The 27,349-nt window shown below is 51.5% G+C and overlaps 12 protein-coding genes across 12 annotated transcripts; 5 read left to right on the top strand and 7 right to left on the bottom strand.

Moving 5' to 3' along the window:
- Nucleotides 1–48: 48 nt before the first annotated feature.
- Nucleotides 49–1,800, bottom strand: AUEXF2481DRAFT_62112 (uncharacterized protein; the record flags this gene model as incomplete). The annotated part of the gene is made up of 2 exons (XM_013492113.1): nucleotides 49–1,344; nucleotides 1,690–1,800. 2 exons carry the CDS (start codon nucleotides 1,798–1,800, stop codon nucleotides 49–51), a joined length of 1,407 nt encoding a protein of 468 aa, XP_013347567.1.
- Nucleotides 1,801–2,958: 1,158 nt separating this feature from the next.
- Nucleotides 2,959–3,764, top strand: AUEXF2481DRAFT_36497 (uncharacterized protein). The gene has a single exon (XM_013492051.1). It carries the CDS (start codon nucleotides 3,024–3,026, stop codon nucleotides 3,342–3,344), a length of 321 nt encoding a protein of 106 aa, XP_013347505.1. The 5' UTR covers nucleotides 2,959–3,023; the 3' UTR covers nucleotides 3,345–3,764.
- AUEXF2481DRAFT_36496 (uncharacterized protein) lies at nucleotides 3,679–4,316 on the bottom strand. The gene is made up of 2 exons (XM_013492050.1): nucleotides 4,269–4,316; nucleotides 3,679–4,197 (listed from the first exon to the last, which is right to left on the bottom strand). The coding sequence occupies exons 1-2, from the start codon at nucleotides 4,275–4,277 to the stop codon at nucleotides 3,799–3,801; spliced, it is 408 nt and encodes a 135-aa protein (XP_013347504.1). The 5' UTR covers nucleotides 4,278–4,316; the 3' UTR covers nucleotides 3,679–3,798.
- Nucleotides 4,317–4,655: 339 nt separating this feature from the next.
- Nucleotides 4,656–5,598, bottom strand: AUEXF2481DRAFT_1999 (uncharacterized protein; the record flags this gene model as incomplete). The annotated part of the gene is made up of 2 exons (XM_013491798.1): nucleotides 4,656–5,071; nucleotides 5,121–5,598. 2 exons carry the CDS (start codon nucleotides 5,596–5,598, stop codon nucleotides 4,656–4,658), a joined length of 894 nt encoding a protein of 297 aa, XP_013347252.1.
- A 361-nt stretch (nucleotides 5,599–5,959) lies between these two features.
- AUEXF2481DRAFT_404284 (uncharacterized protein) lies at nucleotides 5,960–7,602 on the top strand. The gene has a single exon (XM_013492304.1). It carries the CDS (start codon nucleotides 6,320–6,322, stop codon nucleotides 7,157–7,159), a length of 840 nt encoding a protein of 279 aa, XP_013347758.1. The 5' UTR covers nucleotides 5,960–6,319; the 3' UTR covers nucleotides 7,160–7,602.
- AUEXF2481DRAFT_77036 (uncharacterized protein) lies at nucleotides 6,889–8,165 on the bottom strand. The gene is made up of 2 exons (XM_013492157.1): nucleotides 8,082–8,165; nucleotides 6,889–8,023 (listed from the first exon to the last, which is right to left on the bottom strand). The coding sequence occupies exons 1-2, from the start codon at nucleotides 8,125–8,127 to the stop codon at nucleotides 7,167–7,169; spliced, it is 903 nt and encodes a 300-aa protein (XP_013347611.1). The 5' UTR covers nucleotides 8,128–8,165; the 3' UTR covers nucleotides 6,889–7,166.
- Nucleotides 8,166–8,544: 379 nt separating this feature from the next.
- Nucleotides 8,545–9,554, top strand: AUEXF2481DRAFT_36493 (uncharacterized protein). The gene has a single exon (XM_013492049.1). It carries the CDS (start codon nucleotides 8,943–8,945, stop codon nucleotides 9,249–9,251), a length of 309 nt encoding a protein of 102 aa, XP_013347503.1. The 5' UTR covers nucleotides 8,545–8,942; the 3' UTR covers nucleotides 9,252–9,554.
- A 397-nt stretch (nucleotides 9,555–9,951) lies between these two features.
- On the top strand, nucleotides 9,952–12,668 carry AUEXF2481DRAFT_36491 (glycoside hydrolase family 63 protein). Its single transcript, XM_013492048.1, has 3 exons — nucleotides 9,952–10,234; nucleotides 10,291–10,773; nucleotides 10,822–12,668. Exons 1-3 carry the CDS (start codon nucleotides 10,009–10,011, stop codon nucleotides 12,552–12,554), a joined length of 2,442 nt encoding a protein of 813 aa, XP_013347502.1. The 5' UTR covers nucleotides 9,952–10,008; the 3' UTR covers nucleotides 12,555–12,668.
- A 72-nt stretch (nucleotides 12,669–12,740) lies between these two features.
- On the bottom strand, nucleotides 12,741–17,484 carry AUEXF2481DRAFT_86021 (uncharacterized protein). The gene is made up of 2 exons (XM_013492170.1): nucleotides 16,952–17,484; nucleotides 12,741–16,896 (listed from the first exon to the last, which is right to left on the bottom strand). Exons 1-2 carry the CDS (start codon nucleotides 17,213–17,215, stop codon nucleotides 13,183–13,185), a joined length of 3,978 nt encoding a protein of 1,325 aa, XP_013347624.1. The 5' UTR covers nucleotides 17,216–17,484; the 3' UTR covers nucleotides 12,741–13,182.
- A 1,214-nt stretch (nucleotides 17,485–18,698) lies between these two features.
- On the bottom strand, nucleotides 18,699–20,267 carry AUEXF2481DRAFT_1995 (uncharacterized protein; the record flags this gene model as incomplete). Its single annotated transcript, XM_013491797.1, has 4 exons — nucleotides 18,699–19,366; nucleotides 19,419–19,935; nucleotides 19,986–20,013; nucleotides 20,068–20,267. 4 exons carry the CDS (start codon nucleotides 20,265–20,267, stop codon nucleotides 18,699–18,701), a joined length of 1,413 nt encoding a protein of 470 aa, XP_013347251.1.
- A 300-nt stretch (nucleotides 20,268–20,567) lies between these two features.
- On the bottom strand, nucleotides 20,568–22,872 carry AUEXF2481DRAFT_36489 (glycoside hydrolase family 5 protein). Its single transcript, XM_013492047.1, has one exon. It carries the CDS (start codon nucleotides 22,383–22,385, stop codon nucleotides 20,709–20,711), a length of 1,677 nt encoding a protein of 558 aa, XP_013347501.1. The 5' UTR covers nucleotides 22,386–22,872; the 3' UTR covers nucleotides 20,568–20,708.
- A 2,941-nt stretch (nucleotides 22,873–25,813) lies between these two features.
- AUEXF2481DRAFT_26404 (uncharacterized protein) lies at nucleotides 25,814–26,821 on the top strand (the record flags this gene model as incomplete). Its single annotated transcript, XM_013491923.1, has 2 exons — nucleotides 25,814–26,417; nucleotides 26,478–26,821. The coding sequence occupies 2 exons, from the start codon at nucleotides 25,814–25,816 to the stop codon at nucleotides 26,819–26,821; spliced, it is 948 nt and encodes a 315-aa protein (XP_013347377.1).
- Between the last annotated feature and the right edge of the window lie 528 nt (nucleotides 26,822–27,349).

Genomic DNA, 27,349 nt, shown 5'->3' with positions numbered 1-27,349 from the left:
AGTTCGTTGTACAAGGGAAAAGAGGGAGGGCTCCGTCAATTCCCTAAATCATTGCATATCATCCTCAGCCCTCTTGAGCTGGAAGTTTGGTTGCTCATAGAACCATTCTGTCTTCTTGTCCCACTTGTAGGCTTTGAAGTCTACACCGTAGGGCTTGGGCTCGAGACAGTATAGCATGCCGATGGGGACGTCCAAGTCAGCGACTTCTTCTCTTTTCAAGCCGCGGAAGTATGCGAGCAAGACACGTGCGACACTGCGGTGTCCGACAAGCAAGCAGTGGTCTTCCATGCGTTCAAGCTCGACGATGACGGGACGTAGGCGGTTGATAATGTCAAGGTAGCCCTCGCCACCTGGTCCGGGGTAGCGGTAGTGTAGCTTGTCCTTCTTGCGGAGGGCGTATTCTGCAGGATGTGCTTCTGCGATGGAGGAGTATGTGAGACCTTCCATGATACCGGCGTTGAGTTCGTCCAGCATGCGCATCTGCTTCGAGTCGTACTCTTCGTCGTCGAAGAACTGTGCGGTTTGGATACTACGCTTGAGCATGGATGTCCACACACAGAAGGACTTTTGAGGAAGCTCGTTGTTGTCGTTGGGCTGGTAGTGGGGGTTGGGAGGAGTGGTGTCTCCAGGTTGAGGAGGGAAGTGCGAGTGGGTGAGCTTGTGAAGCTGCTTCATGTCCCATTCTCTACGAGCGTGCTCGATGAATTTGGTGAGAGTCTTAGCGTACTGAATGCCCTCGCTACTGAGGTCAGAGTCTCCACCGATCTTGCCAGATACGTTGTCCATAGACAGACCATGTCGCGTGATCCAGATCATGCGTGGCGCAAGGTTGAAGTTGAGTAGGTAGTAGTTGGCTTGGGCAGAGAGGAAGCCACGGATTTGATGTGAGATGACTTTGCGACCGACATCAATCATTTGAATGTATGGCATGTTGTTCTTCTCCTCGTACTCGCCTAGAGGGACATATGCTTTTTCGTAGATGGCGACACGCTTCTTGAAGTCCTCGAGGGCAGCAACAGGATCTTGATCCTTGTAGTCAGGCCCTGAAAGCTTGAGGCGCATGTTGGACTCGAGCAAGTTCTCGTCAACGCAGCGACTCTCAAGGAAGAGAACGTTGAGCTCGGTGCCGGCTCTCTCGCGGATTCTCTTCATGATGACCTTTCTGCGCTCAAGTGTGCTGTTCGTGGCGTCCAGAATACCGACAGAACCGTTGCCCTCGAGAATGTAGTCAAGGAGTTCGTCCAAAGTGTCCATGGCGCATTGTTCACGAATCAAGGCAGCTCTCTTGTTTGAAGGGTCGAAGAAGTTTGCCGACTGGTCCATTGAATCCATGTCGGCGGGCATCTCAGGTGTCGATACCTTGGTCAGTTCAACACCCTCTGTACCGTCGTTGACGCTCTCGGCCACGCCATCCTCGGTCGCGGAAGCGTTGTCGCCTGCAGGCGGGAGCTGAATAGTGGGCATTGTGAGTCTGCGTCGGTCGGCTGAGGAGTCTTGTTTGTCGCTGCTGCTGTGGCCGTCACTGTGCGCTTGGATCTGGCCGGCAAGACCAGAAGATCCAAATTGTGTTTTCGCGTCGACAATACCATTGAGACTGGCCAGACTAGGGCGATGCTCGGTTGGCAGGAAGGACGGACGGTGTGCGTGGCTCTTTGTCTTCTCGAGAGTATTTGGGCCTCCTGCGGCGACACGTCGCCTCTCTCCTACGTTGAAGATGCGTGTGTCGTGTTGTAGCCAGTTCAAGTATCTGGCCAGCTTCTTTGTGATGTAACTCTTTCCTCGAGCGGGCAGGCCGACCATGACAATGACCAGCTTGGCGCCGACATCTCTCTTAGCGATCCTGCCATCGGGAGACACCTTCGATTTGGTGAGGCCGGGAATGTCGAGGGTTGTTGGGCGTACGCGCGGGGTGCTGGAGCCCGAGTTCTGTCTTACGGGCAGCAGTCTCGGACTGTTCGGGGCTGTGCCATCGGGAGTGTCGTTCAAGGCGCCAGTACTGGCAGCACCAACGGCGGATGCTGTGCGGTTTGTGGGTGGAGGGCGGAAGGGTTGGATCTCTGGAGTTTGCGAGCCCTTCTTGTTGGCAGCGTTGCCCAGACTGTGGTTGAGGCTGCTCTTCAGGTCCTTGTGCGTGTTCTCGTCGATGCTGCGGCGCTGTTGTTCTTGCACGTTGCTCATCATAACAGACTTTGCAATGTCGCTCTGTTGGCTCTGGCGACGAATGTGGAAGGGGAGGGTGGACGAGGTGGAAGAAGCTGCTAGGATTTCGGACGGTTCGCAGATGAGTGGCATGCTGAGAAAAAGAGGGTCCAGCCGAATTTCCCACCACGGAGTCGGACTCGGCCCTATGACGTTCCCACTCGACTATCGTTCTCGCTTTAGCCTGCTATTTCGCTCCGAGAGCGGCCTCGACCCAAGATGCGATAGGCGAAGCGAATCCTTGACTGTCGGGAATGTATAATTGCTAGGTAATCCGTGTCGTCGTGAGTGGTGTAGTGAAGCTGCGTGAGGATTTGCGACGAAGTTGCGCAGGATTGTCTTCGAAGTTGATGAGAAGAGCCTGGATTCGGTGTGACCAAGACAGGATATTATGACTGTGTTGGCGTGTGAATCATGAATAACTTCAAAGGCCGCGTTAGGATTAAGGTTGCCTCGCAGAACGTGTCGCAGTAATCTTCTTTTCTTCCACGGCTCGCCAAAAGAACTTCCGGTACAAAATGTACCAGTTTCTGGCGCTCCCTGGTTGATCACAAGCAAGTCAGAGGCAGGTGCTTTGTGCGGAAGGCGTAAATGGCCTGGCTGTGACTTTTCTGCGTAGGTACTTGAGTTGCGCCGAAGAGGTTGCTGAAGTCAGGAGATGGTGAACATCAATCAAGTTTATCAATCACGGGCAGCAGCTGACTGATGATAACATATGCGACAAGACTGAACAGGGCCGAATAGACCGTTGCCCTCCTTTGCTATCTCAAGGCTGCCAGCGTCAGAATATATCGACAAGGGAGGGCCAATCGAACTGCGGATGCATGCCACGCCGACCGGCTGCGTCTCGCCCACCCTTTTGGAAACTTGTTGAGATGAAAGACAAGAAATTATCATCGTCCCTGTCTCGCGTCGAACCATCTTCCTGCCCAGACACCCGCCCAGCTCCTCACTTCCCATCTCTTTGCTTTGCCCGTGTTTTGATTTCATTCGCAATCCTTGAATCTCCTCTCCACAGCTGTCAATACCGACCCTATCGGCACCCCCGTCCAACTCCGCCTTCGGACCCCGCCAACGCCCGCTTGCGGCTGCATTGCCTCTCGAAGCTCAGCGCCAATTATATCCCCCCCACGTTTATCCACTGAGTGACCGAAGGACCCGGAAAGCGCTTGTGTGCTTCTTGTCTGCTCTGTACTGCGCGGTGCTTGACCAGAGTGCTCTAAAGCATTCTTGCGTTGACACGAATAAGGAAAGCCGACGGTCGAACTTGGTATTCTTCCCGGTTAATGTAGGACCCGATTCGTGCGAGGTTATGGAGAGCGCGTGGCTCGAACCTCATACCAGCTAGCCTTTTGCCTAGAAATGTCACAAGGTACAGTACTTCGGGGGTAGCAATCCGTCAGAAGTTGAAGAGCAAATCTGCAACGGGCCTCCACTGAAGATCCGAACAGGGTGACAAGACTGCGAAGTACAAGTCTTCGATGCTCTTCAACAAACAAGCAAATCCGAACATCATGGTCATGCAGACATAGTTCATACATCATGATGCTGCTCTATCAAAGGGTCTCTGTCTGTTCGTCCGACATTCTAAGCCTTCTATTATAATCTCAGAGTCAGCACCAGCAAACAAATATAACTAGCAATGCTCAATGCAGTCAAAACCACCACAACATTCCCACTCGTCCTGAACCTCTTCCTCCTCAACCCATCCTCACCAATCTCTGAGAAAAACTGCCTATTGCCTTGCATCCTTCTAAACGCACTCACCCCCAAAACACCTGCCCCATAAATAGCAAACAGCGCTCCAATACTATAAAATTCTGCCGTAAAGATCTTGAGTACCACAAGCGCAAAAGAGAATTGTCCCAATGATGTTCGTATGTACGCGCCTTCGAAAGTGCGTTGTGCAGCGCGTATTTCTACCAATTCGGTGTTTGTGAGGATTACTGAGCGTGCGCGATGGAGGCGGAGATGATAGCGGTCTGCCGCATGTCGTGTCTGTTTTGCAAAACAATTCGTGATGAGTCGTTGGCTTGACACAGCCTTGAATAGACAGCCTGGAAATTTACCTCGAACATGATTTGTCGTTTGACTGCGCCGTTGAGGTGTGGTTGAGCAGGTTGCTTTGTGCTGCTGCAACCCGTGAGACGGTTGTTGCTGATGCAGCCAGTTCTTTTCGAAGGTCGTACGACAAGATTATGGTGAGAATGCGGCTACATGGATGACAAACTTGCAGGTCAAGTGTGCCAATGATATGACAACAGCACGTTGAGGTGGATGCGAAAGATGGCATGGTCAGCCGGATCGAACTTGTGCTAGAGCAAAAGTGGTCCAAGCTTCGAGGTCGCGCTCTCTTCGTGCGACTTGACTTGAATTACGACATCCATCATCAGTGTAGCAGGAACTTGTTCAAAAGACAGAGGGCGTCATGTCGGAAGAAGCTATATAACATACGGCTAAGCTTCAGATTGCAGATCAGACCATTTACTACGTCCTTGTGCAATCTGACAAAAGGTAGGAACAAGTGTATGCACCAAACATTGGACTCTCTTTTCCTGTCTCTCCTCGATATTACACATTAACAAACCCTTCTCGACGTACTCGAGAGTGTCGGCCACGAATATCATATCCTTCTGTAGAAGCGGATTCACCAAACACTTGTTTAGATGCAGCTGGGTTGCTTCTTCGACGACGTCTAAATCATGTTCTAGATGTCCTTCAAATCGACAACAATAATCCTCGACAGGTTGTGAGGGGAACGGCTGTACTTTTTGGACCAGTCCACCCGAGTCGATACCCTTGATAGCGTAGAAGGCTATATAGAAGCCAGTACCCGGTGTCTTCGTAGGAGCACCATCTGCGAACGTTTCACCTATACTAAGATCAGGGAGGTACTCACACTAGCAGACCATGCAGCTTACCTGACCAAGGCTCAGGTTCCTCTGTGATCTCGTAACTCTCCTTTATCTCAAACCAATCTGTGTTTGCGATTTGCAGGTTGACGAGTACGAGACCAGAATCCCCGACCTTAATCCAGAACAGATCTGGTTTGCATTCCAGGTCATCGTCATCTAGAGTGACCATCACGACGCCACTCTTCTTCCAGTCTTCATTTGCGACCACGATGATATATCGAGGGTCAAGGTGTTCGGCTTCACAGACAACGACATGGTGACTGATGATTTCATTGAGCGAACCGCTTTCAAAGGCGGTCCGGGTCCTGCATTGAACATAGTCATCCCTTAGGCATTCGGAGTTGCATGCTTTGATGATCTCGTCAAGGTCGTGTGTGCAGTCAACTAAGAAGTAGAGAGCGAATGGGTCCAATGTCATTGGTCTGGTGTGATGGCGCGCCATCTGCGGCACGCTTTCGGGCAGAGTCAGATCAACTTTTGCCATTATTGTATAGAAACCTTGGTCTTGTCGGATAATCACATCGTCGCAGTGGTCACCTCAATGATTGCTGTCTATGTTCTGATACTGCCAAGCCAAATCCTTCATGACGATTTGAGCAGCTGGCCGCGGAGCTGCGTCGACGTTGCAAACCAGAAAGACGATGGAAACATTTTCTTTGCTGGATGTCTTCATCTTAGCGCTTGCAAGACGCATCGAAACGCCATTCTTTAAACAAGTACTCTGCCCAGTGTGCTCTGAATACAACGCGTGTGAAGCTGCATACACTCGCTTTCTTCGAACATAACCACGATTAACGGAGCTTCCCATGAGAATCGGCTACGAAACAAGTTCCTATCGGAAAGGTCTTCTTGGTAGAATTGCGACATGTTATAGCTCATGAAGCCTCTCCAGATTCTTGTAAGCGATAAGTGTATCAGATTGATTAATTGATGCGCGTTGTTTCTGCCACATACCGCCTTCTGGCCTCACGACGCGATCAACAACATACAGAGGCCGTCGATTTTCTACCCATACGAAGAGACGAGACGAAACGAGACGAGACGAGATGAGACTCCGGAACCATGATTAGCTCTAATCTGACTTTCTGCCTCCGGAGATCCTTGGAATACTTCTTGCCTCCTTCGACCGAGGAACCGAACATGGGGTCTCATCCATCTTGAATCTCCGAAAGACATGCAAGATTCTAGAACATCATTATCTTAGGATGTTCTTTGACCATCTTCGACTCCGGGTGATCAATCCTGAGGACGAGAGACATATGCGTGACATGGAAACGATCTCCCTCTATGAATCGCGTGGTTCCGTGGAGTACGACTACCTTAAGCAGTGCCTGCATTTCATGAATATCACCACTTCCTCCCGGGACGGACTCAGAGACTGTTTCGAGTTGGTCGAATGCATAGACATCTTCATCTGTGCTTGTGGGATCGACATCGATGCGCTGCGGCATTTGCTGAGCGACACGTACGAGAATGGCTACTCACTATGCGGCCTAACGATCGTGAATACAAGAATGTTTTATGGGAGCGCTGTTGATGATGGCTTGCTCGCCAAAGCTGGCCCACGTTCGCTGATCAGCGCTATCAACTCATCTGTACACAAACTTGAGTACATTCGCCTAGCAAACATTGATTATCATGATGAGGACGTGCAGTGGCCTACCCATGAGGAATATGGAGGGCTCGTCTTCAGAAAGAAGGATGAGATGCAAGGTATCCTAAGTGCGCTTCATGATAGCTTACCAGAGGAAGATCAATCCGCATTCCAGGCTCGAGCTCCCACAGTGCAATCTCTCGAAGATGAGGACGAGGATAGCAATTACAGCGATACTGAGGCAAGAAGGTGGAGTGACATCGCCGATCTCTTGCACGAAAATGGAATGCTTTGGACAGATCACGCAGGGACCGGACATCCCAAACTTCAAGTTCGTGAGTTTCTCACTGTGCCATGGACATTACTTCCTCGTTTCAACCAGCGTACACAGAGTCTCGGTTTGCAAAGGGCTAAAGAACAAAGACAACTAGTAATTAGTGTTACTTGCTAGTAATCATTCAAAGCTTCGCTTGTCGCTTCTCACGCAAGACCGTGCTATCCGTCCTCACACCCTCATCATCCTGCTCTTCAACAGTAAGATCCGGAAAGTCTTTCGGCATGATCCTCCTCGGTACAGCGCCAGGCACAAGACTATACTTGCCAAAATCCGCCACACCCTTGAAGTCCCTCAGGAAATCTTCATCCGTAGTCAACAACCCAGTAACATTCCCCGTCTTCTCCTCCAGCATTCCCAAGATAGCATCCGAAAACACCGTCGCCTTTCTCAGATCATTCCTCTTATCCATATCCGCCGCCACAGCTTCCCCAGTAGCCGCACTTTCAATAGCCACAGCAGGCCATATCCCCGTGATACTCATATCTTTCTTTCCTTCTCTTATCCAATCCATAGATAGACCTTTTACCAATACACTCATACCCACTTTACCCACAGCATAGGCTGTCTTGCCTCTGAAGAATCTGCTGTAAATAGGAGGGCAAACAACAATGACCCTACCCTTCCAGGCACCCTTTTCGAAAAGTGGAAAAGAGGCTTGGATGCTGGAGTATAAGCCTTCAATATTGACTTCTTGCATGAGTTTGAACCTCTTTACAGGTGTTTTGGCGACGGAAGACCACCAGATTGCTCCAGAGTTGTAGACCAAAACATCCAGGCGTCCAAATTCTGCTGCAACTTTCTGAAAGAGAGCATTGACAGAGTCTTCAGAGCGTGTGTTTACAGGAACGGGTATTGCTGTGCCGCCTAGGAGGTGGATTTCTTTGGCTACGGTGTTGATAGTGCTGTTGGAAGAGTTTGGATCGGGAGGGAAGGAAATCAGAGTTGAGGGATCTGAGGTTGTTTTCGCGGCGACGATGACTTGTCGCTTGTTAGTATGCCTTATGGATGTATTCTGAGGTGGGATGGTTTGAATTGCCTGTGTATCCTTTTTCGGCCAATGCAATTGCTATCTGCCTTCCCATGCCGCGGGAAGCTCCAACAACCACTGCTACTGATCTTGTGTTTGTACTTGCCATTGCGATGTGTGATAGATTTGAGCTTTGATGAGACGTTCACGAGGTGTCTATGATTGCATTTATCAAGGTAGAGATGGCATGTGTCAGTGCTTATGGTTGTGCAGGACCGAGGCATGACGAATGCGGGGTGGAGTCCGTTGCTCAAAGGCTTCTTCTTTTGTTAGGCGGAGTAATCATGTTGAGTCAACAACTGTATATTGTTGACCGAACACTTGACGGAGACCGAGGAACACTTCTCAGACGCCTTGATGATGGTCATATGTGCTTCAGTCTCAAGACACTCGAGATCATCAGCACATATATTCGAAGGAGAGAGCCAAGGTGAGTATGCCAAAGGTAAGTCATATTAACAAGTTTGATTTGAGCGATTTGCAAGGGCTTTTGAGTATGTTAAAGCCGTCCTCACGATACCAGGTTCAGTGTGAAAGACATTCATCAACCTGAAAGCTGGACCCACTTATCGAATATATGAGCCTTCCATCGAGTATGACGGTCAAAAATCAACAACTCTCCAACCTGGGACGGAATTGATTTCGAACGCCAAACTGGACCTTCTTTTGCAGACAGCCTACAGCCTCTTCCCGGACCATCTCCCTATCCATGTTATCGCATGTCTGGCTCTCACAGCCAAAGACTTGTATCATCGCAATCATCATCTAAACTGGATCTGGAAAAGTCACTTTTCGAATAGAAACGAACTAACAGAGGATGCATATCTCAAGGTCATTCGCCCAGATATCTCTGGTGTCGAGCGACTTGAGATGCTCGAGGCTCTCCTCAAGGAGCGTCCCTATCTAGAAATCTGCGACTATTGTCAGAAATGTATCTCGTCGGGAGCCGTTCAAATTGGACTCGCTACTTTCCTTCTTCTGGGCTTTCTACGAAAACGTGAGGTACTCCTGTCATCCTTTCAAGTTCTCGGATCTACCGCTGGGATTGGAATTTACTCACTGGTCCACACATATAACTTTCGAGCATTTTCGACAAGTCATGTATCGTCGCCGATTTGGTGGAGAGTACGGCGTGGCTTCAAAGACCGTCTCAGTCGACAGGGACTGAAGATTCGGTAAACGTGTCAAGATACATCGTAGGCCATGTCGTACGGGTTGTTTTACAGCTTGTCCCGCAGCGTGTCGCACGGTCTGGCTGGAGAAGCTTGACATCGAGCCTTTGTTCGCAGGTCGCAATCTGATTCTACATGTTACCCAGCGCATCCTGCTCGGTCGCAAGTACATGATCTCTTTGTCGTCCAGAGGATTCAAGAGGTCGAGTGTTATCGGTGCTCTGATTGCCACGCTGCAGGCTTGTCACTGCGGCAACCCATTGAACGATAGACGGCTCCGAACAGACGCAGAGATGCGCATGATGTTGCTTGTTGGTCTTCTATGCTTGGGAAATGTGATTTACAGGTCGTGGTTGCTTTGGGGCAAGTTCCAGCTGCGATCAGAGTCTACGAGTAAAGCAGGATAGACTTGTGACATTTGCGGTGTATATGTTTATCGATAGAAACACTACTACCCTTCAGCGGACTCCTATAGATGGTACGACGGTATGATTGCACCACAATCCTTGGCTTCTTTCTATTGCGATATGCAAACATCGATTGTGTGAGAGGAGCTGTTTGTCAGAGTGATGAAGGTTGGAAGGTCCTCAAATGGCAACTGGTGCATCGGCGTTAAACCCCCTGGACGGAAACAAGGATTCGAAGCTCGCCCCGCCAAAAATGGGGGCAGGCGCGAAGCAGCATGACGATCAGGGACAGGGCGAAACGTGTTGTTTGAGGTTTCTCCTTCTTCCGCTTCCACGACACTTCTAAAGGTCGCAAACATGGCACCTTGGTTCTTATCGGCGGCTGTGACATTGTTGCAGCTCTTGCCTGAGACGGCGACTGCTCAAGATGTTGCTTCGCCATTCACAAAGGCTTCCAATGATTCGCTTCTTTGGGGCCCATACCGACCAAACTTGTATTTTGGCGTGAGGCCGAGATTGCCCAAGAGTGTGCTCACGGGTTTGCTGTGGGCAAAGGTCGAGGACTTTGCCTCTGTTCAGAACAGTATGTATCTTGTCGGACACAATTGACGTTAGATTGTGGCTAATGGTGGTGTGCAGACTTCCGTTACACATGCGAGCAACACGAAGGCATGGCTGGCTACGGCTGGGATGCATACGACCCGAGGACTGGTGGATCGCAGACCATCCACGATGCCGGTAACCAAATCGACATCACGACCGACTTTGTCAAGTTCCCCGAGCATGGCTCTAATGGAGGATCATGGGGTGCAAGAATAAGGGGCGTACCGAGAGAAGACGCTGCAGATGATCTCAAGACAACCATGGTCTTCAACATTGGCCTCGAGGGTCTGGGAAGTCTGGTCGTCGACAACGCCGAGGAGGACGACAACGAGAACGGCTTTGACGGAGACGTCGTAATTGCTGGAGAGACTCCTGAGCTGGGCACCTTTACTTTCACTGTTGTGGATCGCAAGGGAGAGAAACCCAGCCATATCCATCCTTCGTTCCAGGACAAGCCCATCGACAAGACTCTGGTGCACAGCGTACAGATTCCCGATGCTGCTCTGTGGCAGGCCAAGCGTACGTTCGACTTGCATAGTATCAGGCTCAGAAGCTAACTTCCGACAGCCGTGCTATTCACCTCGATGAAGACCACCCTCGACAAGTACATCGAAACGTACACGGCCGAAGCCATGCCTCCCCCGATGCAAGCCTTCACCATTCCCAACCTCCCCGGAGCTGGCAACATGCACTTTGTGCAGAAGGTCTTCGAAGGCGCTTTCGAATTCGACGTCATCTTCTCCTCTGGCTCCGCTTCTGAGCCCATCAAGTCGGCCGATTTGTCCGAGAAGATCGAGACAACCATCAAGTCCTTCTCCGAGCGCTTCATCCAGTCCTTCAAGCCCCAGAAGCCGTTCAGCGACAAGAAATATCTTGGTCTGGCCAAGTCGCTCTTCTCGAACCTGATTGGTGGCATTGGTTACTTCCACGGTGATGCAGTCGTCGATCGTTCATACGCAACCGAGTACGACGAGGAAAACGAAGGCTTTTGGCAGGAGACTGCAGAAGCAAGAGCAAGGAACCAACAAAAGCTGGAAGGTCCCTTTGAACTTTTCACCGGTACTCCTTCAAGGCCATTCTTCCCTCGTGGTTTTCTCTGGGATGAGGGCTTCCACTTGCTGCCCGTCATTGACTGGGATGTCGATCTCACTCTCCAGATCATCAAGAGTTGGTTCAACTTGATGGATGATGACGGTTGGATTGGTCGCGAACAAATCTTGGGTCCCGAAGCACGCAGCAAGGTACCTCAGGAGTTCCAGACTCAATACCCTCACTACGCCAATCCTCCTACTTTGTTCTTCGTCATCCACTCTTTCCTCGACAAGATTGCCGCAGCCAAGGCTGGCCAGCAGGTTCTTGGCTCGGAGAACGCTAACGGTGTTCTCGCCAACCCTGATGCCGCTTTGCAATATCTTCGCGATCTCTACCCTCTTCTCAAGAGACATTACGAGTGGTTCCGCAAGACTCAGGCCGGTGACCTCAAGTCTTATGATCGCCCTGCTTTCTCAAAGAAGGAAGCCTACCGCTGGAGAGGAAGCACAAAGACACACCTGCTCACCTCAGGTCTAGATGACTACCCTCGTCCTCAGCCTCCTCACCCTGGTGAGCTCCACGTCGATCTGATGTCCTGGATGGGCATGATGACTCGCGCCATGAAGCGCATCTCCACCACCATCTCAGAGACCGACGACGCCGCCACCTATGCCAAGATCGAAACTGCCATCATCCGCAATTTAGACGACCTGCACTGGTCCGAGGACGAACAAGCATACTGTGATGCAACTGTTGATGAATACGAGGAAAACGCTCTGGTCTGCCACAAAGGTTACATCTCCCTCTCCCCCTTCTTCGCCGGCCTCATGGCACCCGACCACCCCCATCTAGGCGAAGTCCTCGACCTCATCGCATCACCCGACCATCTCTGGTCTCCCCACGGTATCCGCTCCCTCTCCCCTCAAGACGCCCTCTACGGCACAGAAGAAAACTACTGGCGCTCCCCCATCTGGCTACCCATAAACTACCTCGTCGTCAAGGAACTCTTCAACACTGCCTCTGCCCCTGGCCCTTATCAACAAAAGGCCAGCAAAATGTACACCGAGTTGCGAACAAATCTCGTGGATACGGTATTCAAGAGTTGGGAAAAGACGGGCTTTGCTTGGGAGCAATATAACCCCGGGACTGGCGAGGGACAACGTACGCAGCATTTCACTGGTTGGACTAGTTTGGTGGTCAAGATTATGGCTATGCCGGAGGTTCCGACCGTTTCGAAGAGTGCAGGTGCTGGACATGATGAATTGTAGAAGAAATCTTCCATGTACTGACCAGAAAGATAAGGCAGAGAAGCAAAAGAGGGATTTTGTAGATAGTATGCATTAGACGACGAAACTAGACGATCTTTTCTGTTCATCACTTCACCAATTGTGTCCAAAGAGTCTTTGCAGCCTTTCCACGCGCTCCATTTTATGCATTCGGGCGATAGCCCTCTGCTGGCTAATCATAGAAGTCACACGACGAACTAAATCAAGAGGAATTCGATGGAATAAAAAAAGCATAGCTTAGGGCACTACACTGCAACTAATAAAGAAAGGAAAAAGAAAAAGAAAGAAAAAGCCACTCAGCCCAGAAAGGAAAGATGTAAGAAAAGAAACTCCAAAAAAAAAACTCCAATAAGTCCTTCCCACGAACCCCCGCGTTCCTCATAGCCTCCCAAGTCCCATTTCGATCCCATCTGTGATAATTTCGTGCACCCATTCGGCGTCAAAGACCGCTCTGTAAGAGCCCGTATACTCGATATAAAAGGAAAAGAAAAGGAAGAAAGCAAAAAGAGAAGAAAAAGTGGAATAATGTCATGAATCCTCATTTCCTCCTTGTTGTCATCATCATATGCCTATGATTACCCTTCCATACCCTTCACACCCCTCGCCAGTACTACTTTTGAGATGGTGGTGGATGAGAAGAAGGAGTAGCAAACGGTCCTCCTTGAGTCATAGACTGCAGCGGAGGCAAAGTGTTGTTCAGCGCCATCCCATTCTGCAGTGGTTGCTGTTGATGCTGTGGAGGAGCTCCCCACATCATACCCTGAGTGCGGTAACCCATACCAGGACTAGGTGCCCTCGGTGTCTGAGTATCGCTTAACGGACTAGCCGTCGGGGCTTTGGGGCTCGGGTACGTAGCAGGAATGGAAAAGCCGTTTGGAGCACCGCCGGCTGTGGTAGTCGACATGCTGTAAGGATTAGACAGAGGTGGGAGTGTGGATTGTGCGTTTGCGGCATCTCTTAGCATGCGGTCGTATGCGCCCCAGCGATTAGAGACGTCTGGTTGACGAGCTTGTATGCCGATTTGCTGTTGGAACTCTTGCGGTGTTTGGTACGTAGGCTGTGGGCGATATGCGTTCTGAGGAGGGTATTGGGAGTGAGCGGCACGGTCATATGCGTGGTAGACTTGTGAAGGGGGAGTCCATTGGTTGTTTGGCGGACGAGCGGCGCTTGTTGTGGGTGACTGAGCTGTTGGCTCATTGCCAGCAGAATCGCGTCTGGCTTGTATCGCAGATTGAGCAGCAGGTCCATTCTTGTAAACCGAATCATTCATCTGATTACCATATGATCCCAAGAGAGCACGACCAGCACCTTGCGGCTGTGGGTATCCAGCACTCGTCTGTGGACTACCTGCGCTGGGCTTAGGCAGCTGAGGAGTGGTCCCATAAGGTTGCGTCTGGTAAGATTGCGAAGGGGGAGGTCCGCCCGACGTGCGGCGCACCTGTTGATGGAATTGCGAGTATTCACCAGGAATAGCAGCAGGCAAGGTCCTCGATGAATAGTAGCCTTCTGAGAAAGGACGAAGGGGCGTGGGAGAAGAACGCGTTGGATCGCTGTGCTGTTGACGAAGAGGAGGAATTGGCTGAGAGTATTGTCCTGTAGCAAACGATGCTCGTCTGGGGTCAGCTTGTTGCATGAACTGTTGCTGAGACGCCAATGCGCGTTGATCAATATTGTAGCCCCCTACAGGGTAAGCAGGTGTTTTAGGCTTGTAGATGTATGGCCGCTCACTGTTGTGTGTTTGCACGGGGATAGGTCGTGAGACTTGCGGCATGGTGTAGCCCCCGGTGTAGCCACCAGCGTACGATGGAGCCACAGGTCTGAAAGATCTGGCAGGCTTGACGCGCTCCATGAAGTCACCCTTAAAGACATGATTCTGTCCCTTAGGGTCGTCAGTAAATCTGCCTTTGGCCTCGGTCGACTTCTTCGGCAGATAATAGTAGAGCTGGTCAGCTTTGTTGAGATCAATCTTGACCTGATCAGGATTCTTGATGCTGGCTGTGCTATAGCCTTGGGGAGGGATTTGCAGGTTACGGAACTCTGCCCATTTGTAAGTCGCATCTTCGTGGAACGTACTGTCCGAGATCGGGACACCATCTTGGCGATTCTCGATGGAGACGGATTGCTTGCTCATACCCTCAGGCATGGGTAGGGCCTTGGCGGATGGCTTCGGACGTAGAGAGTCGATGGGATCTAATACCGCAATCCATTTCCACTCAATCTCAATTTGATCTCCAGAAGGCAGAATGTTGATTAGGACTGTTGCTTCACCAGAACGGTTCTCTTCAACTACACCAGCGAAAATATCGCCGCCTAACAATTGAGCCTGGATGGCATCACCTCGCTTGAGAGATCTGGCGAAGTTATTGATGAGCTTGTTGCCTTCCAGACCATCAATATTCAAGTGCTTTGCACGCTTGGGGCGATGGAAACGGCATCGCAGATCAAAGCCTTCTTCGAAATACTCAGTTCCATCCTCGCCAAAGGTTGGCACCGGACCAACGTCGACTTGCACACCAGCAGGAAGTGCGCAAGTTGCGTGGTAAGCTCGTGTACACTTCTTGGCTGAACACTGGAAACAAGCACCACGCTTGGAGCGACAAAAGTTGCACTTGAGATCAAGACGTGCCTTGTCAATACCGGCGACACCGAATATCTTCTCACTGCCGTCCTCGCTGTTGATAAAGGTCTCCGGAGTGTAAAGTGCGCAGCAGCGATGCGCTTGCTGTCCGTTGTCGGTAGGTAACAGTGGTTCGTTGGGAGGATCGTTCGGGCAGAGGACACAGGGCTCTCTATGAGGAACCTTGATGAGGATCCTGATACGCTTCTTCTTCTTTCCGGCATCCTTCTCTTTGGGATCACGCTTACGCTTGCGAGCTTGCGACTGTGGCTTGCCTGCAACGCTGGCAGGAGGGCTAGGGAGGTCGTTCGCAGCATCTAGATCCATGTCGTCTTCATCATCCTCGTCAGTCTCTTCGTAATACTCAGGGGTGGGTTCACCTCTGAGTTTGCGCTCAATTTCTCCAACATCGACCCAGACACTGTCAGCCTCGCATTCGCATTTCTTTGCAATACGACCATAATCGAGCCAGGATTCAGTAGCGAAGTTGACAGACTCGGCGCAATTGTATCCGACATTGTATCCAGAATGGTAACCATAGGGGTATGTGATGACAAATTCGCCTTCGTAATGGACAAGCTTGTTGACCTTGATGCCGAACTGCTTTTGCAAAATCTCTGGAGAGATGAGATATGTCTTGTGGCGCAAGAACTGGTCACAAGCCTTCGAGTCGTTGGGCCAGATGCTCTTCATGGCCTTTTCGAACTTTCTGGCATCCTCCTGTGAGATGCTGTACCATTGTTTGGGCGCACCGAAGTGAATGTAGTTGATGCTGTAAAGATCGACGTCTTCCAGATGCCAGGCGAAGGTTGCTTTCCACATTCCCATGTACAAGTAGGCAGTATTGACACCAGGAACCTTTGTTCCGAGCACGTCAAGCAAGTTGGGCAGCTTTGCGACGTTCCAGATATCGCACTCGTCCTTGAACAGAGAACCAGGCATATCAGCGGCGTACATAGGCTGGGCGAAGGTCAAACTCTTCCAGTAGGCAGTCTCGAGTTCAGCGCATCGTTCAGGCGTAAACTCATCCAAGTCGTCCATGTGGTAGTCGAAGTCCTTGAAAGCAGCCTCATCATAAACTTCATTGGTCTCGGTCGTATTGTTCATTCTGCGTGACGAGACCGACTTCTGTTGTCCACCCTTGGGTTGTCTACCTCTTGGCTTAGGCTTTGGCTTGCTGGGTGTAGTTTGTTCAGAGGGTTCGGTCGACTTCAGTATGGGCGAGGTAGGTGTGGGTGGCACCTGGCTAGCTCGGGCATTGTATTCTTGGTCGTCGTCGGCCTCCTTGGGAAGAGGGTTCTTGCGTGGTCTACCAGGCTTTCTCTTAGTGCCAGCATCTTTTGGAGCCAAAGCCCTGGCCGAAGTACGCGTCTTAGCGGCAGCGCCCCTGGTAGCTTGGCCTTGGTTTCTACGGCGCTCTCCTCGTCTGGCAGGAGGCTGGTACTGGGTCTCTTCGGTGAGAGCCTTCCACTCTGGCAAGTTGTAGGAGCGTTGTTTCTCGATGTTGGCCTGGGTGTAGATTCCGTGGGTGCCCATGAACTCTTGAGAGATGGGGTTCTTGATTTTGATCGTTTTGACGAGTTCATCGAGGGCGGGTTGGTCGTCTCTCCATTCTTGAGGGGGTATGACTTTGACGATGCCTGATTTCATGCCGTACTTGTCGATTTTGTCCATGTACTTTTTGAAGTCGCGGAACTGTGACATTGTCTATCGTGAATGTGTTAGAGATGCAGCTAGTCAAGTAGATGATAGTATGACGTACTGGCTTGAAGACTGGTACCTTGCCGTCGTCCCAGTAGTGGTCGGGCACAACTTCCTCCTCATCTTCCAAGTCGAGGTCCAATTCTGACAACTCCGAAGAGGCATCGTCATCTATCCTGATGTTGTTGTCCTCGGAGGTGGGTGGAGTTAAGGCGTGGGCGGCTTCAGAGTGCTTTGACAAGTTGGAAGCTTCGGGCAGGGCAGCGTCGGAGGTGATGTTCGAAGGGTCGCTCGCAACGGCCAACGAGGGCATCGACGTATCCATTGTGGTACGACAGGCGATGGTATACTGCCACAAAGGGCGTTGCTAATTTTCAAGAGCGACAAAACTCGAAGAAGGAGGCAGTAATGCGGTCGCTTGTGTCGGTGGCTTGCGGGTGGGCTGTACGGCAAGCGACAGCGGATGGCGGCAAGGAGAAGGGCAGTCCGGGTCGACTGCTCACGGGAGTCGCAGCAGAGCGAAATACGATTGTCGCATGCGCAAGGCAGCTGTAGTCGATACTGATAGGAGTCGGAACAATCGTCCAAGTGGTGCGTGGAATGCGATCAGTCTTCAGACTCGTCGCTGCCGTCCGTCACCCCATTCTCAGCTGCTTTCCACTGTAACTTCTTGGCGCACGCTTCCATCCGTAGGGCACGGACGTATTGTTTGAGCCTCACTTTGACTTCGTAGAGCTACGACAATAGATTGTTGTTCAAGGACAATGGTTTTGCACTATCGTTGTTGACAGGGATAAACCAGCCGCATATCAGATCCTTTTGTCACTTCACACAATGCTAGCTAATGTCGCGTTTTACGGTTTGACTAACATGTAAATCTTCTGCACGTCCTATGCCGGAGCCACTTCCTCCAGATAAGATCCGTCGGAGATGAACACACCCCCTGTCCCTGATCACAACCCCAGCTCTCGGGACTCCAGTATCTGACAGGGCTGACCTGTCCAAGCTTTGCGGTTGCCATCATATTCCTGTACAGACCAAGCAGCGATCAGGTACCTGATATAATCCCGACCAAGTCACTAATACAAGGCTTGTCGCTCTGATGTCTGGCTCTTCGCCCTCTGCAGCACCTAAAGACCCAGAGTCCTTGGCGAACCATGGTTCGGCGCAGACCAACGAGCGTCGTGTGTGGCAGACATGTGTATGCAGCCACAGAAAAGGCAGCACTGCTCTCGCGATGCACACTGAGACACTACAGAGATGAGGTGCAACCTCTCTGCAGACGCTCAAAAGACACTGTCGTACAAATCCGATAGAAGGACAAGGAGAAGAGTTCAAAAGTTGCTTTCGCTTCACTCTTGACAACACTCAGCGCATGGCATGCAACATGGTCCTAACTCTTTCTCTGTTTCCAACTGTCAAGAAACCGAAGGTATAAAGTGTGACCGAAAAACTGCCTGAACGACAAACACCCAAGAGCTCCATAGCTATGCAGCAAGGGAGAAAACGAGCAGCACGCCGAAAGGAAAACACAAAAAGGACACAGTCCAGCGCTCAAATGTACATGAGGGGGAAATAGCAGCATTTTCGAAGAACAGAGTGAAGAAGGAGATGTGTGTGTGTGAAAAGGGAAGCGAGTATGCAGAAATAAGAAAACGCCGTCATGATCATATGTCAGTCATTTCTCCATTGATAGCGCCCCCTCCCTGTCCGTGTTTGTTTTGTGTCATTTCGTGTTATCTCTTCTGCAAGACGCTAAGTGATTGCGCTGCTAAGAGTTCTCTGGCGCTGTATCTCAAGGCGACTTCCTATGCCTGGGGCTGGGGAGCTCCGCCACGGCCACCGCGTCCACGGCCCTCACCACGACCTCTGAAGCTGCCGCGGTGTCCACCTCTAGAGCCACCACGACCACCGCGTCCGCGGCCTCCACGGCCTTGTCCACCTCTTCCTCCGCGTCTCTCGACGGACTGGTAACCTTCGGCATCGGTTGATGAAAGACCGTTGGTAATGTTGTTGTTCTCAGCAGCGGCCTCCATGGCAGTGGCGTTTGCAGATGACTGGTCGGCCCAAGAGCTGGTCGACTGGGGCTGAGCGGGTTCGTGAACAGTCTCGGTCTCGTTGGCAGGACGGGGCACAATCTCAAACGAGTCGTCCAACTGCTCGTCGGTACCGGCAGTGGCACCAGCGTTGTCCCACTGTGTCTCGGCTGACTTGTTGGCTGCGTCGTCGCCGGTGGAAGCCTCGGCGATAGACTGTGTGAGGTCCTCGGCGAGCACGATGGGCTTCTCCTCCTCGGCAGACTGGTTCACGCCCAGCTCGGTAAGACCGGCGTGGGCAATGGTAGGATCGCTCGAAGGGACGGTCTCCTCGGGCTGGACGGCAGTAGCATCGGTAGACTCGACAGGTGACCCTTCTTGAGTAGCCTCCTCGCCGGGGAATGCACCGAAACCGACAGCGGCCTGCTTGATCTGCGAATCTGGAGTCAAGTCAGTAATCAGACGACATCACCAGAGCTCAGAGCATCTTACACTTGACGGACAGCAGTTCACCCTCAACGGAGGGGACCTGCTCGTCAGAACCCTCAATCAACTTCAGAGCGGCATCAACGGCCTTGTCGTCACCTCCATAGACGAGCAACAGAGCACCCTCGAAAGCCTTAGATTCGTCGGTGTCGGCCTCCTCTTCAATCACACGCTTGGCAGCGGCAGCTCTGAGGAACTGGCTGAAGGTGAGCAGCTTCTGGCGCAAAGCAGACTTGAGTTCCGTCTCGTGCTCCTCCTTGAGCGAAGCCTTCAACTTCTCAATCTCGGACTGGTGGGTCGAAGTCAGGTGCGAGTGCTGAGCGGACATGCGCGACTGGTAGTCGGCATCGACCTTCTTGTACTGTGAGATCTGTTCTTCGAGCTGTGCGAGTTGGGCTTGGAGGGCGGGCTTCTTGGAGGCCTGGGCCTTCTGGTCGGCGTTGATCTTGCGGGAAGCGAGGAGTTCGTCCAGAGACTTGCCAGGGTTCTCGGCGAGAATGGAATCCAACTTGGTCATTGAGTTCTGTGTCTGTTTAGCATTGTGCAGCTGCGAAGGACAAGCAAACGACTAACGAGCTTCTTGTTCACATTGCGGACGTTCCTGTATGTTGGTTAACATTGACGATCTATGAGAAAACACAAGCGATGAAAATACTTCTGCAGCTCCTTCATGTGAGAGCTCTCGAAAGAATCACCGTTGGTCTCTGCGACGTCGGGAGTCTTCACGCCATCGCTGTCCTGCTGGGCTTGACCGGCGGCTTGAGCAGCAGCCGCGGCTTCGGCCTTTTCCCGCTTCTTACGGGCGCTCTTGGACTCGCCAGCGGATGGAGGGTTACTGATGGTGTCGGCGGACATTGTGTGTGGTAGATGGATGCTTCCGAGCTTAGGATAGAAGAAAGGAACAAGTCGCGTGCTTGTAGATACAGAAATGCGTCTTTGTCACACAAGCTCCCCCAAACACTCAAGAGCTCACATTTAGAGTTGGGCCCGTGCGTCTCCCGCTCGTTCCAGACACTTCCAATCTGTTCTGCATGCTAAACTCCGTCACCTTGTGCTTTCAGAATGACAATTGCTGGCCGGGCACAAATTTATTGAGCTGGGCACCGGTGGATGACTTGATGCTTGAAAAATGTTCTTCGTTTCAGTGCATGGCACTCTAAAAATCTATCTACAAAAAATCGAATCTCGTCGAAGTCTAGTCCATTGAATCATGGCAGGGGTATATCGCAAACTTTTTGACCTTGTCATAGGCGACCAGCGCCTTCTCTATATATCTTTTCTCTTCATCCATCGTGCTCATGCGCTGCACTGACCAGGGTACTTCCTGTCAGTGATCTTGTCTCCAATCAAGCCATACTTGATAGCATTCTGGTAACCCCAAGCGCCAGGGCCCTTGAAGTTCCACATGAAGTATCCACGAGCGTGGGCTTCGAATGTGTCGAGCTCAGCTTCGAGGAATTTGCGGGTTGCTGCGATCAAAGGCTCATTCCAGTCCTCGATGTTGACGTTGGCAGAGCATTGGCAGCCGTCGATCCAGCAGACGTTGCCAGCGACGGTGGAGCCATCGGGGTTGGCGCAGATGTTGGTGGCGGCGCTGAACTCGCCCACGATGACAGGCAGGTTGGATGACGAAGGCAGCAGCTCGGTTGACTGCCAGTTGCATGCCTTTGCGATATGCTCGTCTTGAGTCAGTTTGGAGTCATCTGCAACCATGTTCTGGTACAAATGAGTGTCGATCCAGAACTTGGCGTCGGAAAGAGAAGCGTCTCCGTTGACAGCTGAGCCGACCTCTTGCCACTCAGAAGGGCTTTCGAAGGCATCATGCATAATCACAGCAAGATTTTGGTTGGTCGAGGCTGACTTGACGGCTGTGTAAGCCTTCTTCGCCCACTCCTTGGTCGTATAGATGTTGTTCTGATCCCACGAGATGGGTTCGTTGACGAGCTGGATACCAAAGACGACATCAGCGTACTCTTGAGCACCGTACTTCTTGGCAATGGTCTCGAGAATGCTGATACTCAAGTCCATGTTGTCGTCTTGCTGCCAGGCCACAGTGCCCGAGCGACCAGAGTTATCAAACCCATTCTGAGAGCCGGGGGACCCGTGGCAGTCAACAAGTACTTTGATACCATGGTCACGGCACCAACCAATGGCCTTCTCGAGGTAGGCATCAGCACCTGTAATGTAAGGTGCTGACTCGACGTAAGACCAGAAACCGATGGGAATACGCACAGCGTTTATTCCAGCGGCAGCTAGTCCCTCGACGTCAGACTCTGTGAAGTAGCTTGCCCAATGTTGCTCCAGCTTGTCTTTGGCGCCATCGCAGCTGTCAAAGGAGTACTGGTCCTTTGCATCGGTGTCAGCAAAGACATCCCAGTTCATCCAAGATTCAAGGATGAGCCAGCCGCCGATGTTGACTCCGCGAAGAACATCGGGAAGGGCGACAGATCCAGTAGAAGCAGGGGCAGTGCTTGAGGCAGCAACTGATGTTGACGAGGCGATGAACGAGGCTGAGGTTACAACAGTGGTGCTGTTGACAGAAACTGAGGTGGTGGTGTTGTAAGAAGCTGTCGAGTAGAGAGCTTGAGAAGAAGATTGACGGTAAGATGTCCACCATGAAGAGAAGGCGGTGGCGTTAGTCAGTCCAGTTCCAGTGGGTTGAGGATATCCAGTTACTCCAGATGGGAATCCAGTTCCAGTAGGCCAAGCATATCCAGATGCGGTTGGGTGAAATCCTGAGGCGAGGTATCCAGAGGGGACGATTCCAGAGGGTACAATGTGTTGTGATCCAATAGAGAGTGTCGGGAAGGTCGAAGTCGATTTGTACGTGGCCGAGGGGCTCCAGGCTGCCGGTCCGTGGTAATAAGATTTGAGCGAAAACGATGGTGCAGATGGTGCAGGTGCAGGCAAAGCTTCCGCAACGAAAGAAAGGAACGCGAAACAAGCAAACGCAAAAAAGATTAAGCTGAACATTTCTGCTACAGCGGTATCTTCTCAAAGAGAGTGTGAGAGAGCTGTACTGATATAGTCGTCGGACTGTGTGACGTGGCTTCGGATGTGGCTACTGAAAATCTATTGGCTAGATTGTATCCTGGGAGATGAAAGAGACCGTTGAGTTCGCCGGTAGTGATCGTGAGGAGTGATAGAACTCGAATGAAAGGACGTAAGTAGCGTAAAGGCTTCTCACAGAGAGCGCAAGTAGAGAATGGCAGCACTAGGCTGGGGGGACTGGTGAACTCGAACAGAAAGATGCTGGAAGAAAGAATAGAGAGGCAGGAGACAATGGCTTTATCGTGCCTGTACAGGCAACCCCTGTGTAGTTCTCTCCTGATAGACCTTACCGACTCAGTACGTTGTGGACCAACCTAACCAAAGACGTTTCGAAACCGTGGTTGCCGCCTCCCTGACCAGTGAGGAAAGCCGTTAGCCGCGACTGCACGTCCGGATCACATTGAGGTTCTCCATATGAAACCCACAGGCCGCAGAGAATTGCATACAGGCTTGTCTGACTATGCTTGATAGAGTGGCCTCTGTGGATCAAGTTGCCACAAAGCTGTGTGTTGGACAGCGGGAGGAAGAGCATGAAGTTGTTTCAGAGAGATGGTGCGACGCTTGCATCCGTGCTTCTTTCTCTCCCTGAAGACACCGCCCAGCATTTTCCCGTTCGCCATATACTCGGGCCGTTCGGACTGGTCATGCATTGGATCTTTCTATTGGCCTGTCAGGTCACGGCCTAAAAGAATCGCGTCGCCGATAGGCGCGACGGAGTCAGTCAACGCTGTCGTTGTGGGCGCAGAGCCCCACTAGCCGAAGCTCCTGGATAGTGCAGATACTCTAAACATACACGAACTTTCTGTAAAGAGACAGCTCAGCGTCTACAATCGGTGCTCCTTCCAGTGAGTTGCTTGTGGAAGTCATGGCCGTGGGGCCAAGGCGAAGCATGGAGCAGTCCGATATCCTCGAGCTTGACCCGGCTGATGAATGGCGCGTTCCTCAAGGTCATGGCGCCATGTTCTGTACGACTTGTGGCAGTGAGATGGTCAAGGCGTACATAGGGGCGACTCGTAAGATCTGACAGGCACTACATATCACTGAGTCTCCTCATCCAGCCCACGAACATCACGAATAGTAAATCGATATACAGAATGCACGCGACGGTGTTCAGCAAACCTTGCTATGAAGGAGGCTTCTAGATCCATGATCCGATCTTGTCGCACATTCAGCATGTGAGACAGCTGCGGTCGGCATTTCCTGGTCCTTCAATCTTGTCCGCTGTCAAGGCGAACTTGACGAAGGTGCATCCTCCTCGTGTGCTGAAGATTCGCATGCTTGCAGCTCTGACAAGAGACTACTATCCGACAAGCATGGTAGTATGACCATCAAGTATCTTCGCATCTGCTTGCTTATTTGCTTGCTCTGCTTTGTCGTAGGAGGTTGTAAGAGCGGTAATCCTCAGCATACTGGCAGGACATGCTATGTTGATGATGGATGTTTCAAGTCACCGATCTGTTGATAGGACCTTGCTGTCATAGCTCTTCAAGGATATGGCCAGACATGGCCTCGATGTTGATTTCACGTACTATCTGCATCCGTGTCCAAGACAGGCACATCAACGGGAAGCTGACAGCATAGCTGAGTTCTCAAGCCTTGCTAGTCACATGTTTGCTTCTTCAAGACTTGTGTCACCCAAATTGTCTCGGGGTCTTAGTGGCCATACGATTAGAGCATGATGAATGGAGTATGTTGCCACTGCTGACCTGTGCAATAGAGTGGTCTTCGACCTCGCATTCTGCTCATCTCCTGTTCGGGTCAGAGGTCATGTCGTACGAGAATGCGACGAACCAAGCTTCATGTTTGTGGTTCACACTCATACGTTTGATCGGAGGAACTTAGCAGCACAGAGTAAACTCCGACCAGGACTCTGGGGGAGGTCCTGCCATCATGTAGCCTTGATATCATGAATCCATATGTCAGGTCTTGCAGGCTAGATCCCCTCATTCTGCAGTTCTGAGGGGCTTGCAGAAGCGATCGTCAGCACATGAGTGATATGTTTCATACAGGATGGAGTCCATGTTTGGTTTTAGATATCAATGGGATAGCAGAATATTGAGGCCAGAAGCCAGCACTTTCCTCTTGATAGAGAGCAAACATGAAAGACGAGAGAATCAGACCTTTCTCCAGAGTCGATTGGAGAGATGGTTTCGGTCATGAACTCAAGTCCACATGACCCAGTATGCTGGCTTGACTGCGCATCGAGAACTAACAGGGTGGACGCATAAAAGCAGTCGGGGAGAGCGTCGAACACTTCATCCGCGTTAGCCTATTGTTGGAGTGACCAATGAAATGCAGCAAAGATGCGCGTGTGGCAGCAAGATGATAGATAAGACATTGTTGCAGGTGCCCACGGGACAGCAATATGAATCATTCATCTTTGTAACATCTAGAAAACATTCTCAAGACTGGCAGAATCGACAGCTGGAAAGATAAAAATAAAGAGGTCAAAAAGCGAGCTCGAAATGCAGGTCGACGGGCGTGGAAGGATTCGGTGTGCAAGTGGATTGTCGGCTTTCGGAAGCTGGAGCATTGTCTGCCGGCGCGACTTGGGGTCGTTCTTTCCCCAATCCCATCATCCCATGTGATCTTCTTTCGAATGTGACCTCCTCCCTGTTCTTTACTATCGCGACGATTGATATAACCCGATTTATCCAAGTCCAGCTGTGCTGTGCAAAGCCAGAGGACTCGATTCTCGACATCTTTCTTCTGGTCCCAAAGTTCGCAGTGTTGTCGCGTTCGAGGAAGACTAAAGCGTCCGGCTTGTGAACAAACTCGTGACTTATCGTTCTCTCGTCACGGGATCTCGGTCGTCGTCGACTCTCTGAAATTGGTGAGTGCCTTTCTCGTCGTCATTCCTACACAGGGCAATCCATCTGGACTCGGTCGCCATAATCATGGCCTTCGACCTGTCCCGCTCGCTCGTCATGGCTGCGACGGCGCGTGACTCGCTGCTGCTGAACGCGTCGCCGTTCTGAACTTGACCGTCGACGTGTTCCGTCGAACGATACTCATCATCGCGTCGTCAAGGCTCAGGAGGTCCATCCTCCATGTCAGAGCCATGCCGGTCGTACTGTCTAGCCAATACTTGGAGCAACGTCTTCAGTCCGCGATGCTAGCTCTCTTGGCCAGGCCTACAGCGACCCCTGATAGCTTGCTGATCAACCACCTCAAACTGTGACCACTTTGTGAGATATGCATGACTAACCAAGCCTATCAACAGCCCGTCGTCCCCGACACCTTCGTCGTGACAGCGTTTCCAACCCAACCCCGACACGATCTTATCAGCCGAGTCAAGATCCTTGTCGATCAACGCGCAATCGATACACACACGAACCGACACGCCCATCATGGCATCCCTTGCTCACAAGCGCAAGCGCGACTCTCTCGACCATGACGTTGGTCACGCATCTGCCCAAGGAGACTTCAAAGAGTACAGAGACCCATCAAATGGCGAGTACGAAGCTCCGTTTCTTCACTCAAGCCACGAGAACGATATGCCGCCGCACTTTGCCGATGCTCTAGTCCAACACAATGCCGGCGACCACGGTGTTCATGACCATTCCTTGCACGACCACAACGTCCACAATCAGGGCTCGACCAATGGACAAAGCGCGAGCGAGACGGCCAACGCTGCTCTGCACTACTCGATGGGCGTACCACAGAACCATGACGAGTCTTTCCTGACACACAACGACGGTCATCGCGAGTCCAGCGCCACCTTCTCCCTCGACGCTGGCGCTGGTCAGCCAAATTCAGAGGCATACGGCGAGTTCGCCGGCCTCGAGCAGTTGAAGGATAATGCACAGCCTCAGCAACAGCAGCAACAGCCTCCGCCCCAGAATTCGGTCCTGGGTACCACAGAAGACTCACCTTCAGCAACGCCGTCTGGTAACAAGCCCGCTGTGGGAACCGACGAATGGCACAAGGTCCGTCGTGACAACCACAAAGAAGGTAGATAGCACAACCTCATCACTAGCCTCGACTTGGACCATTTGCTAATCATGAACACAGTCGAACGCCGTCGCCGAGAAACCATCAACGAGGGCATTAACGAGCTCGCCAAGATTGTGCCTGGCTGCGAAAAGAACAAAGGAAGCATTCTTCAACGTGCCGTTCAGTTCATCACACAACTCAAAGAGAACGAATCTCAGAATATTGAGAAGTGGACATTGGAGAAGCTTCTCACCGAACAAGCCATCGCTGAACTCAGCGGTTCTTGCGATAGGCTCAAGGGTGACCTAAATCAAGTCTACAAAGATCTGGAAGCATGGAAAAGATGCGCCCAACGCGCCGGAGTCGAACCTACGGAAGAGGACCGCGCAGCTGCTGCTGGCAACCGTGACGACGATGTTTAGGATGCATACGCTACACCACGAGTTACAGCATAGCACGCTGCAATGTATAGTCGAACCGGCTTCCTTGCAGAAGCGCCGCCTAATCCGTCAGAGAGTATGCTTGCATCATTGCGGCCATCAGAGAACACTGAGGGACAGACGCGCATCGACCACGCACATTAGCCTGGTGATCGTGTCTCTCGACATGGTCTTCGCTCCGCTACTTCTTCCAATCGCAACAATGCTATACAACCTGCACCAACCGGCGACTCGTCGGCTCCCATGCCATGATAGCGCAAGGCTTATCATGGACCATCGCAACAACTTTTTGAATGACAAGCCGTTTTGCCGAAGGTCCGCACTCCTTCCGAAGGCGCAACAGAACGCATCTCCTTTTGTTTTTCCATTCCCTCAAACCCAGACTTTACTCTATTTTTCTCGGACCCTCGCGTACTGCTTGTTTTTTTCTAGGAGCTCGGTCGATGAGAGAGAGGAGGACTAATGGACATGAATGTAAGGGTTTCTGGCGTTGCTTTTACACAGGAGGGG

This window comes from Aureobasidium subglaciale, assembly GCF_000721755.1.
Source record: "Aureobasidium subglaciale EXF-2481 unplaced genomic scaffold scaffold_2, whole genome shotgun sequence".
Lineage (NCBI taxonomy): Eukaryota > Fungi > Ascomycota > Dothideomycetes > Dothideales > Saccotheciaceae > Aureobasidium > Aureobasidium subglaciale.
The sequence above is the reverse complement of the archived record's forward strand: the minus strand, read 5'-3'. Positions and strand labels throughout refer to the sequence as shown.

Bases quoted from the DNA above. Each gene is read 5' to 3' on its own strand.
- AUEXF2481DRAFT_77036 (XM_013492157.1), bottom strand. From the start codon at position 8,127: ATGGGAAGGCAGATAGCAATTGCATTGGCCGAAAAAGGATACACAG. The intron at 8,024-8,081 runs GCAATTCAAACC...ACAAGCGACAAG, and splicing joins GGCCGAAAAAGGATACACAG to TCATCGTCGCCGCGAAAACA.
- AUEXF2481DRAFT_36489 (XM_013492047.1), bottom strand. From the start codon at position 22,385: ATGTTCAGCTTAATCTTTTTTGCGTTTGCTTGTTTCGCGTTCCTTTCT.
- AUEXF2481DRAFT_86021 (XM_013492170.1), bottom strand. From the start codon at position 17,215: ATGGATACGTCGATGCCCTCGTTGGCCGTTGCGAGCGACCCTTCGAAC. The intron at 16,897-16,951 runs GTACGTCATACT...CATTCACGATAG, and splicing joins AGGTACCAGTCTTCAAGCCA to ACAATGTCACAGTTCCGCGA.
- AUEXF2481DRAFT_36491 (XM_013492048.1), top strand. From the start codon at position 10,009: ATGGCACCTTGGTTCTTATCGGCGGCTGTGACATTGTTGCAGCTCTTG. The intron at 10,235-10,290 runs GTATGTATCTTG...GGTGGTGTGCAG, and splicing joins CTTTGCCTCTGTTCAGAACA to ACTTCCGTTACACATGCGAG. The intron at 10,774-10,821 runs GTACGTTCGACT...AACTTCCGACAG, and splicing joins TGCTCTGTGGCAGGCCAAGC to CCGTGCTATTCACCTCGATG.
- AUEXF2481DRAFT_36493 (XM_013492049.1), top strand. From the start codon at position 8,943: ATGCTCGAGGCTCTCCTCAAGGAGCGTCCCTATCTAGAAATCTGCGAC.
- AUEXF2481DRAFT_36497 (XM_013492051.1), top strand. From the start codon at position 3,024: ATGCCACGCCGACCGGCTGCGTCTCGCCCACCCTTTTGGAAACTTGTT.
- AUEXF2481DRAFT_404284 (XM_013492304.1), top strand. From the start codon at position 6,320: ATGTTCTTTGACCATCTTCGACTCCGGGTGATCAATCCTGAGGACGAG.